The sequence below is a fragment of the Anneissia japonica genome, unplaced genomic scaffold (genome assembly GCF_011630105.1).
Source record: "Anneissia japonica isolate Jap-2015-1 unplaced genomic scaffold, ASM1163010v1 scaffold26_len2425191_cov177, whole genome shotgun sequence".
Taxonomy (NCBI): Eukaryota; Metazoa; Echinodermata; class Crinoidea; order Comatulida; family Comatulidae; genus Anneissia; species Anneissia japonica.
Window position 1 is genome coordinate 260,647 of NW_022685220.1, and position 13,619 is coordinate 274,265.

At 30.8% G+C, this 13,619-nt stretch overlaps 1 protein-coding gene across 4 annotated transcripts in view; it reads right to left on the reverse strand.

Moving 5' to 3' along the window:
- LOC117108670 (LIM domain-binding protein 2-like) overlaps nt 1-13,619 on the reverse strand; it is a 46,485-nt gene that overhangs the window by 27,298 nt on the left and 5,568 nt on the right. For all 4 annotated transcript variants that reach the window (XM_033250786.1, XM_033250795.1, XM_033250778.1 and 1 more), the window contains 3 exons: nt 6,600-6,675; nt 2,894-2,996; nt 2,046-2,218 (listed from right to left, as the gene is read on the reverse strand). In XM_033250786.1, the coding sequence (XP_033106677.1) occupies nt 2,046-2,218; nt 2,894-2,996; nt 6,600-6,675 (352 nt within the window). The remainder of the gene's footprint in view (nt 1-2,045; nt 2,219-2,893; nt 2,997-6,599; nt 6,676-13,619) is intronic.

The following is a 13,619-nucleotide window of genomic DNA, read 5'->3' on the forward strand; positions in this document are numbered from 1 at the left end:
CTTGGTTTGTTAATTAATTAAAAGCATTTTAAATGGTAATTGGGTAAACATTTTATTCTTCAATTTTGTTTCCATTAATTTGTATGTATGACTAGAATGACCCCCTTCGAAGGATCCCCAAGGAGAAAAAAGGAATCTTTTAATTAAAATACAATTTCTTTCACATGCAATAAGTGCATGTGCCAATTACAAGATAGATGAAAACAAATTTTGTTCCAAGGTTGAGGGAGTGAAGTACATTTAGCCAGAGAAAAAAAAATCCAGGGCTAAAATTAGCAAAAAAAAAAATTATTTTAAATCTGCCTTATATATCTTGGAATAATCATTAATTAATCATTCATACCTTGAAATGGGGCTTGCCATGCCAAAAACAGAATCAGTAATCAAAAATAAGAAAATTTAATTTTAATATTTTCTTCATTAGGCGAGACGTTTTTTTATTGTTTTGCAAACTTTTTTTTTTAAAGATCATCAGAGAGCTGAAAAAAAAAATGTTTGTTTTCTTATAGAAAATGGTTTACCAAAAACATCCTGAAGGAGGAGAAAAAGAAAATAAAATGTTATCGTTGAATGTAAACAGTGTAGTAATGAAATGATGGTTAAATGCTTTAAATTCATAGAAATATCTTATTTTTGGTGATTGCAGGACAGCGGCTGGAGTGATAAAAATAAAGAAATACTTTCATTTTTTTCTGAAATTTCCATTTTTTCGTGGCAGAGGGTGCGCTGATTAGCCAAAAATAAAATTATATTTTTATTTGAAATCATCATTATTGGCGGGCGGCAGGATCACTAAACAAGGTATAAAAAAAGTAAGGCTTCTCTGTTCTAGAAGTATACAATATTGCCACATTCTTATGCTAATTACTCAGCACACTAGTTTTGGGATGTCAAGACTCATTAATACATTACAAAATCTCTCTTTAATTTTAAGATGAGAAAATAAATTTAAGATAGATATTTTTGTCTTATACTGAAACAAACAAAACAGTAAGGCCTACCAAATTAGAATCAGAAGTGTAATCAGGCCCACAACACAGGTTAATGGTTCACCTAAAAAGGCCTGGATTTTACCTGGCAACAAGCCAACAGAAAAATTAGGCCTAAAATTGTGACATAACGTAATTGAGACGAGTTTTGGATAATGTTCAATAAAATACCTTACTCTTGAATATTATAAAAAGTCTGAGTTCTTCTTTGTAGACCTTTGTTTTGTTGTTTTTAATGTTTATAGCATAAACATTAAAAATCACTAAATACTTTTCTCGCTGACGAGAAATTATGAATCTGAAAGCCATGATGGCATACTCTTACGTTTGTACTCACTTTTACAATTAGAAAAATTGAATTGATATACTAATTGTTAGTAGCTATAACACATACATTTTTTTTTTCTAAAGTTCATACTTGCTGGATGCATTTTTTTTTTTTTTTTTTTTTTGTAATGCAATGTAGTTTTTGTAGAATTAGCACTTTATACCGAAGCCTCAAAGCATTTTAAGTGTGGACTAGCTTGTACAACAACTTCCTTCTTCCTACCTCCTAAGGGTCACTTCTAGTAATTCTTCTTCTGGTAATCAAAGTAGTTTGATTATGTCCACCTTATCATTTTTGTTTTTGGACCTATTTCTACAAATGAGAACGAACCGTTCTTACTGAAAGAACCGTTCTTTTTTAAAAACGGTTCTTTGTGGCAGTAAAAACACAGCCAACAAAAAAGAACCGTTCATTTTGGCGTCCCAAATAATGGTTCTTGGAATGTCAAAGAACCGTTTAACCACCAGAAACTCTTCCATTTTGAATCGAAATGCAGTTGCAACACGGTACTTATCTTGGTATTCAAATTATTAACCAATGAAAAGAAAAACTGTTTCTATCTCAGTTTTCAGTAGAAACACAACAAAGCAATTTTCTGGCTGAGATTAATGTAGGCTTTAGCCGAGATTGATAAAGGTCATCCCAGGTATTTTATAGGATTTTAACCGAGCACCCAATGTTAGAAAGGCATCTTCACCACCAACATGCTCCTTTTGTTCAGCACTTACCTTAGTACTCATTGGCTTGGCGTGATATGTCACCATCGTCGTCTGTTCACAATCTAATGTGATGCTTGTGTTGTGGAAAGATTCCTTTGAGTGTTTTAAAACATAGTACGCATCGGTCACGCCACCCTCAAAGATGCTGCGAAAATAACGAGGGATCAGGGTCCTACCGATAGCTGAAAATGAGGAAATAGAGAAAAAGGAAGCAGAATTGTTAAAAATTAGTTTTAAAATAAATATATATGAAACATTTAGTAAAATATTAAATAACTGAAAAACTGTCGCTAATTAATAGTGAATGTTATGGTATAATAATGGTAAAAATGACAGAAAATATGATATTAAATTTTCATTCACATTTATGTTCATAGTTGCGCCTTTCTTTGCAGATACAAAGGAAGCGCTTCTGTCTCTGGTCACTGGATTCACATGCAAAAGTGTTGCTGCTGTAGTCAGCGCACGAGCAAGCAACCCCACCAGGAACCAATTTATACTCCTAGGTTTACTGACGATGAAAATGATGTCAATGATCATGATAACCATGATAATAGTGTTGGTTATGACAATGATGATGTAAATTATGTTGATAATATAATATACATCAATATATGCAGATGAGGATGGTGATGATAATTCGTAGACGACAAACGATGGTGCAGATGTTGATGTTGATAATGGTGATTTTAAATGTGGTTATAGTATTAACTGTGGTAAAAATGAAATGATGATGATTATGATGAAGAATTGATAATGATGATGATATTGGTTATGATGATGATGATGATGATAATAGTGACAACGATGAGGATGATGGTGATGATGACGATGATAATGATGATATCCCTTCTTACTGTATCTTTTTGGTCCATCTTCAAGACAGAAGGATAAGGTCAATGTGGCATCATCCTCAAAGAATTCTGTTGCAAAAGCATCCCACCATAAGTTATCACTGTCCTGCAGAGAAACATATAATTCCAAAAATGTAAACAGTAGTTGACTACATTTTAACATTGTCTCTAAAACTTGCAGCACAGTGAAAGATCCAGGAAAAGAGGCGCTCGCATCGTACCACAGACAGCAGCCAAAACAATTACTAACCAGGTTTGAAATCATATAGATAAAGTTGATTAAAATGGCTAAAACTCCACAATGGTTTCAGGTGGCATAGACCCTAGACTCCCACAATGAAAAGAAAACACCTAAATTAAAAACCATCCTCTTGATCACGTTCTGCACCCTTTCGGACATTGGATGACACCTGTGACACCCCAGCAAAAGAATTCCGGAACTACAGTAGTCTACAGTAATATTCATTTTTTGCACATAAAATTAGCAACCTTTGGATTGGATTTCTTCAGTGTGTAATAAACCCATAAAAGGCAGAAGAGTATTTCCAGTGGGGTCCAACAATTTGTCAGGGGAGAAAAAAAAATTATGTATTTTCTACATATTAGTAGACTCTAAAACTGATTAAATAAGCCTTTGAAAAATTTTGAGCGATGCCCGACCACATCCCTGTCAGGCAAATCCTGGCACCATACTTGGGTCCATCTGGAGGTGAATTTTCATTAGGGTTTTCTGATAAACTATACAATTTATCAATAAAAGATCAATAAAACTGGTAATTTATAAGTTATATTTGTTTTCATCTAAATTTGAGTAAGTACTGTACCAATTAAATTTTATTAATCATTGTATACAATATGTAAACAAGGAATGTGTTTATATTGAATAATAGCAAACTTTTTTTCAATAAATATATGATGGTACTTTATATTCAATGGTTCATTTTTTTAAATAATTATTAGGAAGTTGATAGAATATTAAATTTTGAAATCTTTTATCACTATATTCAAATGAAACTATTATAAACGTATTATTTATAAATCCATTACAATAATTTATTAATTTACATTAAATAGTGTAATAAAATATTAAATAAACCTGATTAATAATAATTAGCATTTAAGATAGTAATATTAATATTAAAGTGATTTAAACTATTATGATATAAGATAGTAGTTGGTAAAACTTGATTATTATTGAATTTAAAGATAAAAACAACAGGAAAACCTCAAGGTGTTTTAGAAGAAGCGCTACTGTAGTACGCAGCTCAATTGTGGGTTGCAAATTAAAAGACACATTAAGCCAGAACCACAGAAGGGGAAGTGTTTGAATATTAGCGGACTATCGGATGACCTTGCTAACTACCAATTCTAGAAAAAGGGATATGTGTTTGGTAGAGATAGCCAGGGAAGATGGGCATCTCCCGATTAACACTTCCTATCATTGGTATTAAGTAATAGCATGCCACCTATTATAAACATTAACATCCACACCATACAGAACACACAAAAAAAATAGTTTAAAAGACTTTTTTTTTTTTTAAATCAACTTCTGTTAAATGTACTGATCTAGAATTTAAAAAAAAACATATTTTAGCAATGTTTAAGGAGAAAATGCGAGTACACATTCATTCCCCACCCCTCCATGTAGCACCCTTCCCTCCACCCTCCAAATCCAATTGTTTTAATTATTATAGACAAGGTTTATTAAAAGTTGACCATTCTAGGAGAATACTGGACTTATAATTACCTTAAATGTTAATATTTGTGTGGGAAATTTAATATAGTTTTAATAATTTGATTTTTTTATATAGAATTATACATATTTTAAAATAGTTTTTGAAAAACGGTTGATATCACTGGAGAATATGTTGCTTTAATGAAACAATTAAGGTAAAATTAGGTGGTCGTATTCAATGTCTTGTACTCGGATTATTTGACACCCTAGGGGAAACTTATTTTCTGTTCAATCCTTTGTTATGTATTGTGTTAGTATCTAAGTAATGGTTTCTTATAACCTTTACCTTTATATAAAATTTCATATCTAAATTATCTTTACTGAGAGATACATTGATTAAGTTTAAATAGGACATTTTTTTTTACTCAATTTGAGCATGTTGAAGACTTAGAGATCATATTAATGTTGAAATATGGAATTTTAGCTAATTTCATGCTTTACACATATTATTTTCTAATCACAAAAAAAAAAGGTTTTTCAATGTTAAACACAACATTAAGAAAGAAGTACAGGGATGAAATGTTTAGGAGATTTGTTTGTTAGAAATTTAAGTACAAAATGCTCAACATTATACGTAAAGTATAGCAATGCACAGTACAGCACTTGTTTTTGCAATTTTAAATCTTTTGCAATTTCTTAAATGCAATAATAAATCTAATAAGATTAACTATATTATTATTTATGCATCTATAACTTATAAAAATGATACTACAGTATTAATAATATTTAGTCTTCGAAATCCAACAGTAAGTTACAGTAGCTCTAAGATTTAAAGAAGGTGGAGCAATCATCACTATTTTGCAATCTATTCAATTTTAGTAATGACATTGATATTAATATGGGAATCCCTGCCCCTTTCAAACCACTAAACAATACACAAAATGGCAGTAGCATCAACAAAAATATTCAAATCAACCCAACTCCAAGTCACAATTATGTAGAATTCTATATCAACTTTCTATTAATTCAATATTGAATAAAATCTAGTATATCTGAGCATCTTATTGTACATTCCAATTTGAAAAATAGGGCCAATGGAGAGTGCCCTCATCAGTCTGAACTTGGAAATTTGCATGAAATATTATTAGATAAAATATTCCTTTCTTACTTTGAGTATAACTGTTATATAGAATTAATATTTACAAATGTTCTTATTGACATTTTCATTTTTTTTTTTGTTAGTTATTCTGTTAGAATACAAACACCTTTCATACCATATAAAGTTCATGATTTTTTATTACAACAATACACATATTTTTCATTCATTATTGGTAGGTAATGAGAATGCAAAATCGAACTGTTAAAATGATCAGAATTTAAGAACAATATTGAATAATTATCTATAAAAAAACATCTCTCCACATGTCTATTGTTGAAATGATCAGAATTTAAGAACAATATAGAATCATTATCCATACAAAAAACATCTCTCCACATGTCTATACATTAACCACTAAATATCTGTAAAAAATGCAATTTTTTTACATTTACTGTTCCAAGTATACTGAAAAAAAAAACTATTATTGCAATTTACACATACTGTAATATATGAAATCTACTATAGTAGTAGTAGCCATACTACATAAAAAGCGGTAAAAAGAAAAAAAAAATTACTGGTACACATGACATAAGAATTATGCGAAAGATTAATGCTACATGGTAATTTGGATCATGTTACCGATAATCATCAGGAAGATGTATCAAGTTCTAACAAGAATTGTATCACTACAGATACTCCAAATTTGTTTACAGGTATTGGCATACAGAACATCAAAACAACTGTAGGATAAATAATACATTTGATAATAATAAAAAAATACTTATTTAATTACATTATATAATTATGCATACTTTCCACATTCAAAAAACCTTGTTTTACATCTTTACAAATACAAAAAAACAAAAAAAACACAAGAAAACGAAAATAATTAAGCGTAAAAATGTTAAATATCAAGATAAAAAATGTTAACAAACCTCATTTCGGTGCTGCAACCTCTTATTCAGTTCAAAAATTCTAAAGTCTGGTTGGCTCATGAACGGCATGTGTCGTCTGAAAAGATGAGGCGGGCATTGCTGGTTAGTAAACATTTCAGGGACAGCCATGTTGCTATATTATTCAGTGTTTTCTTTTAGTTTGCTTTATTTACTACACACACTGTTTCTGCTCTCTGTCAATGACCACGCATGTGAGTGTAATACAGTATAAGCAATCAATCACAGCTAATAAAGCATAATTTATGTAGCTTGTCAGCCATCAGAGTGAAGTAAACTGATCTCTGATTGGCTGGCTGCTGAAGCTAGCCGGTTATTGATTGGCTGATGCTCGCAAGGCAAGAAAATGGCCAATACTACAATGACCCAGGGAAAGCTCCATATTTGAGGGTCAAAAAAACTAACCTGGGACATACCATAACTAAAATAAGGGAGAAAATATATTAACTTTTTATTATTTATGTTACAAAATTATACATACAAGATTTTTTATTGTAAAAAATTATATAGAGTACAGATAACACAACACGACTAGAACTATATTATGAAAATGCAGTATACAGTATCGTGTGGCGAACAACATCATTTATTCACAATTTATGATAATTACTGTAAAACCCCAATATAAGAGTCATTTTTAAATATATTTTAAATCTATCTAGTGGTATTTTAATTTTCTCAACCTGCCAAAGCTATAAAAAAAATTGGAAGTGGTAGAGAATAAAAAATATTGGCAATATTTAGTGCAATTTTTACTGTTCCACTATGACTAGCTATAAGTATTTTCATTAAAAATCACTAATACTGTAAATTGAAGTAAAAAAAATCAAAGAAAAATATAGCATTCTTTATTTATATTATTATATATTCTTTTTATTCAAATTTCTGCCAAGCACAAAACAACAAACAAATTTACAAAAACATGGCAAGGAAAGACCAAACAGGTGCTAAACACCTATGCAGGTTGTTCAACCCAAAACAGTACAGAAACAACAACTACTCTCTACAAAAGGAACATCTACACGAAAGTGACCAACTACAAACATTTTCAACATCAAAATTTTTAAAGAAATAGTTATTAAAATAGTTTAAAAGCTTAGTCCAGCACTTAGTAGACCAACTGGGTAACAGTAATAAAAATGGTGACAATAATTGTGATTATTGTGGTGACAATGATGTTAAAGATGGGATAATAATTAATAATACAATAATTTTAATGATGGTGATATTGATAATGGGGCAAGGGACAAAACAATTAAAAAATAAAAAGGTGACAACCCCCCCCCCATTCTTGGGACCATGGGCAGCTTCATTGCCGGTAACGATGACAATATGAATAAAACTGATGATATCTATCTTACTTATTAGTCAGCCATTATGCATTTTAAGCATTTTTTATTTTATGAGCTGTCAATTAGAGAAAAAATATTGATTATAAAATCCCTACTCAATTACATAAATTTCTGAGGTAGAAATCATATTTATTAGGGGGAAATATGAGAGAAAGGGAAGTAAGATATATCATCACTGAACGATCTAGGGGCCTGTTTCTGCTGAGAACAGAATTCCGGTTTCAAGACCAGTATTCTCAAAGATCCGTATTTTCTTGTCAGTGGAAATGGGTCCCATAAAATAAAACCCGAATTCAAATACCGGTTTTGAAAACCCCAATTGAATCTGGTCTCGATCACCGAATACCATACTCAAACCCGTATTCACCGAGCAATTTTTAGCTGCAACGCAATAGCGGTCTGTTTGACCACAAGTTGACCTGACCTAGCAAGCTGTCAAATGGTACTCGGAACATAAACAACTCTCATCTTGGCGCGAAGTGTGTATTTTAATTTTTTGATTTAGCAAACGTACCAGTAATGTTGGGCGTAATTTGGACCAACGCCATCAAAAGACTAGTGATTAATCTGTGGGGGGAGGAAAAGATGAGGGGGAGGCTAGCCGGCTAGCTAGTTCGCCTAACGAACTCGCTGTGGGTAAAAATGACGCATTGCACAACGACCTCCTTAGGAGAAACCAGTTTCTGTTCGTGTTAAAATTAAACTGCAATGCGGTCTTTGTTTATAAACAATTATGAAAACCGGTTTCACTGAATACTCTACTTTTGTATTTTGTCAGTAGAAACAGGCCCTAAATTGCTAAAAGTGTGAATTATTTATAAACAAATTCTTATCTTCAGATGTAATACAACAACAATGCTTGTACTATGATTAAAGTTTACTGAGAGGACCTGCCAACAGTAAAAATAGAAAACACAGTCATATATGTACCATATTAGTCATGTACTCAATGAATAACAGGCTATCCACAAAACATAGCATTTATAAGCCATAGTATAACTACAAAATGATTCACCCACAGCGAATGCAGTTGTTGACACAAAAATGGCACACAGAAAAAAAAAATTCTAAAAAAAATGGAACAGTCCAGCTAATGTCCTCACAGCAATAGGCAAGCCAATGCTAATGGATAACATATAGGAAAATTCTGAAGAAAACAAATTAAGAGGAAAGCGCCACCGAGTAGTTAACCTAGTCAGTAGGAGAAATCTGTAGGGCCACACTTCCTGCGCCTCATCAAATTGGCCAAAATTTCATTGGTTGAACGTCACAGTCTATCCGTGTTCCTTCCTACTGGCTCGACTTGGAAGTAAAACATGCTAATTTCAATTCAATACGAGCATGTCATGTAATGCTGCTGCGGTTATTACTCGAAAAAGGTGACAAACATTGATAAGTTACTATCATTGAGCTCCACTCTGCATTGGGTGTATGCCCGAAGTTTCATCTGAGACCTGCCATAAATTTAGAACTGGCTAATTAGACGTTAAGTGGCTACAGGAATATCAGCGAGATTATATTAATTAATAGGAAGTCCTTAAAGCTCTAATCAGTTGAAACCACAACGACATAACAGCATCGGTATTTCTTATACGACATAATAATGTATGTAAATGGGATTTTATGAATGAAATATTTGGAATTACGAGCTCTTGATTTTCGGGGTATGAATGATGTGATACTGTTAGCATGATAATTCTCAAGTGATATTTGTCATGACTTGAATTGATCAAGACCACTTGAACATACATAAATAATTTAATAGATAAATATATATTTAATAAAATTAATTGTGATGGACACAAATAAGAGCAGTAATAGAAAAAATTGAATATTAAAATAAATTAAAAAGTTTTATTAATTAGGATTTACAAAATAGTGATTTTATAATTAGTAAATAGTATTTAATTATTAAAGAAAAAAAATAACTTATAAATAAGAATTTTCCCAAATATATTTTAAAATTGGTAAAAATTAAATGGTAGGCCTAATTTTATGGCAAACATTTAATTAAAGAAAATTAACAATAACAGTTTTTAAAATGATGCATTATTAATATTGCTAGTTAAGCAACAATGCAATTGCAATGAGCAATATAATTAACACAACACACAACTAAAATGATTAACTAATTTTCTACAGTATTATTCAGCAGGTACACATGTCTTTAGAATAGTTTGTTATAATAATTTAATTAGATTTGTCAAAATAGTTTAATAACAATCTTATCCATTTGGATTCAATTTGTATTGTGCTGTAATAGCATGTACCATAGTAAAATTTATTGCACTTTGTTCTACTTTTTGGATAAGGAACACAAAAAATAAAATTTAATTATTTAAATGACTTTATAATTAATTAAAATTCAAATTGAAGAAAACACTTTCCTCATTGCTTAAACATTAAAAAAAACAAAATTCCTTTGCACACAGCAGACCCAAAAAATAAAATTTAATTATTTAAATGACTTTGTAATTAATTAAAATTCAAATTGAAGAAAACACTTCCCTCATTGCTTAAACATAAAAAAAAAAATCCACACAGTAGACCCTTAAATTGGCTAGTGCTAATCAATTACTGATCGTGAAAGATTTTCATAGTAAAATGTCTGTGTTATTATTATTGATTATGTTTGTGTCTCTCATAAGTTTATAATTTTATTTGATTATTTTTAATGAGAAATTCATTAATAAAATTTTTCTCACAGATTTTAGTACCTACAGTAAGCTACATGTCTTTAATTAATTATTTAACTTCCTACCTTTATTTATTCACAAATTCTTATCTTCAAGACCAAAAATGGAAACAGGTCAGCAATTCTCACATGGGTTAATGTAGGAAACCAGCTTTTAAAATTAATAAGACAATAGGAATTTGCATACCATTAACATTTTAACCCCAAGGTAGTATTGTAATTAAATGTTTTACTTTTAGGATGTTTGCTTGTCAAGGTTGCTTATAGGATAATACAAAGTAACATAGCATATTTATTCAAATAAATGCCCCAACTTCATTAAACGACCCCCGCGAATAAAACAGCCCCTCTCTAGAGCCGCATTTGAAATAAACCCCTCCCTTGAATAAATGTTTGTGATTGTTATAATAAGTTTTGCATGTCTAATTAATATTTTTTTGAGTTTAAATGTTTTTAAATCAAAAGACTTTGTTAGTACTTTTTAATGTATTTTTATATTCAGTTACATAAATATTTTATATATATTTTAACCTGTTAGTGGCGGTTATTGCTGTTGTTATTCTAGTACGAATAAATAACATTTTTTTTTTAAATAAAATAAACGCCCAGAGGCATATATTTTTCTTTGAATAAACACCCCCTAAATGACTGTAAAAAATCTAATGGAAGCAACTTCATTCTCAACAAATTGTGTTAATGTTCTACTCAAGTAGAATTACATTTTTAAACCTAGTTAACACATTTTGGTGGCAATTATGTGTTGTACTGTATGTACAGTAGTTCACATTTACAGTGAAATTAAGTACCCATGTCCATTTTACACCAAAAAAAAAAACAAAAAAAGAAAAAAACGCCTCCCTCAAATAAACGCCGTCTAAAAAACATTTCTCAACAAAAAAAGCCCTGGGGTATTTGTTTATTCAAGAAGACTAAAAAGAATGCTAGATTTGTTTGGTGTACTTTATACTACAATAGATGATAGGGACCTGAACTAGGCCCACAGTAGCTGGGCTGTACCGCTGAAGTCGAGCGCAGCCGTTTAGGACTAAGGCTATTTTTGAGCTGGAAAATTCTCCTCACTATTTATTAACTACTACTAGTTGCCTTAGATATGATCCCACAAAGAAATTCCGAAGGGTACAAAAAGAATTTTTTGCATGTACTGTACTGTGATTTGACCTCGGTCAAAGTTATTTTTTTTTTGCATTCTGAGCTGTTGATAATATATCAGAAACATTGGGCTCTGTTTCCGCAGCGAAAAAAATTATGAAATTGGGTAAAGTGCTGTGGAAACAGCCATATTTGCATATTAATTACTACCTTTACTAATAAATACTGTACAATTCTGAATATAATTATCACTGCTAGATTAAATTATACTAATACTCTTTAAAGAAATACTGTCAGCCAAAAAAAAAAAAATCAGAAAAAATTTAATCAACAAAATTTAATGCAAATGCATTGGTAGACAAGACACTAATTTCAGATTAAATATCAATCTGTCATTAATGTGGTTCTTATGAATTATATTATTATTATTATTATTATTATTATTATTATTATTATTATTATTATTAGTAAAGTACTGTAAATAGAATAGGATTATATGTTTTGTGTATTGTATCCTGGGCACATAAAGGATAACAGTTGGTTTTCAACTAAGTTGTTAACCCAGGTTAAACAAAAAATAAATAAATTACATAAATTAAATCTTCTAGCACCTTATCAATTTTTTCCTTTTTATCATTGGACCTACACTGTTATTCCTTTGTCTCTGTCTCTTTATACATTCCTTTCACTATTCTTCTTATTCACTTTACATCTCTTTCTCACTCATATTTATCTTTCTCCTTATCCTAGTCTCTCTTTTAAACACTAATTTTAGTTTTATTCTCAATTCCCCTTTTTCTCTACTTTCTCTTTTTTCCTTCCAATAATAGGCCCTATTCTCCTTGCTTTGTCTGTATGCTCTTTGTTTCATCTTCCTTCCCTTTTCTACACTCGCATTAGCATCAAAAACAATAATTAATTGAATGCTTTTTTTTTAACTATTCATTAAAACCTAGTGAGAATAACTGGGTGATTCCATTTATGAGTAGGGTGTGTTATTGATATTATACCCACTAGAGTTCTGTACAATTATATTGCACATAGTTCTTTTTTTCGTAATGTTTTAATACCACAAAGCAACTAGGCACATCCTTACTGATAACTCCAAGCCTAATTAACAATTAATCCCAGGCCTAATTAACAATTAAAAATTAACTTTTGATTTCTCTTTTAATACACAATGCCATTTTCCTTTGTCAATTTAAAATATTTCTTTTTTAAATTCAACAACTTACAGAATAAGGTCACACTAATAAATTAATTGTTAGTATCATATCCAGGATATGAAATTATTTTTTGGTGAGGTTTGCTATCTACTATGATATGTTCTGTTTCTGATACGTAACTGCATTAAACTCCTCAGCAGGGATCTATTAATAAGTGTTGTGACTGAGCTTTTACGTGTGAAGTGGGTGCCTCTAATGATGTTTCCCATGTCTTTTAGTTTTAACATTACTAGTGATGGTGCTTGGCAGACATCTGGTGGTAGTTTATTCTATCCAGCAAATGTTCTTGGGAACAGAGAAGCCTGGTTCACGTCAAACTTTTATCTAGATATACATCCACTTAACTAGTTAAAAGTTCGACGTGAACCACTCAATTATAGCTAGATAAAGGAATTAAGTCACTTAAGTGACTTAACTTTACTAGAATAACGGTAAATTTACTTGCTTAATGGTAAAGTCGGCTCGGATTACAAGGACACGATTACGTAACGTAGGCATCTAAAAAGCCAGCGTTGTTGTATTGTACCACCATTATCATCTTCTGGCTGGCAACAACGTACTTCAACAATGCTAACAACAGCATCGAAGTAGTCTCATTAGTCTGGTTTTCAGAAATTAA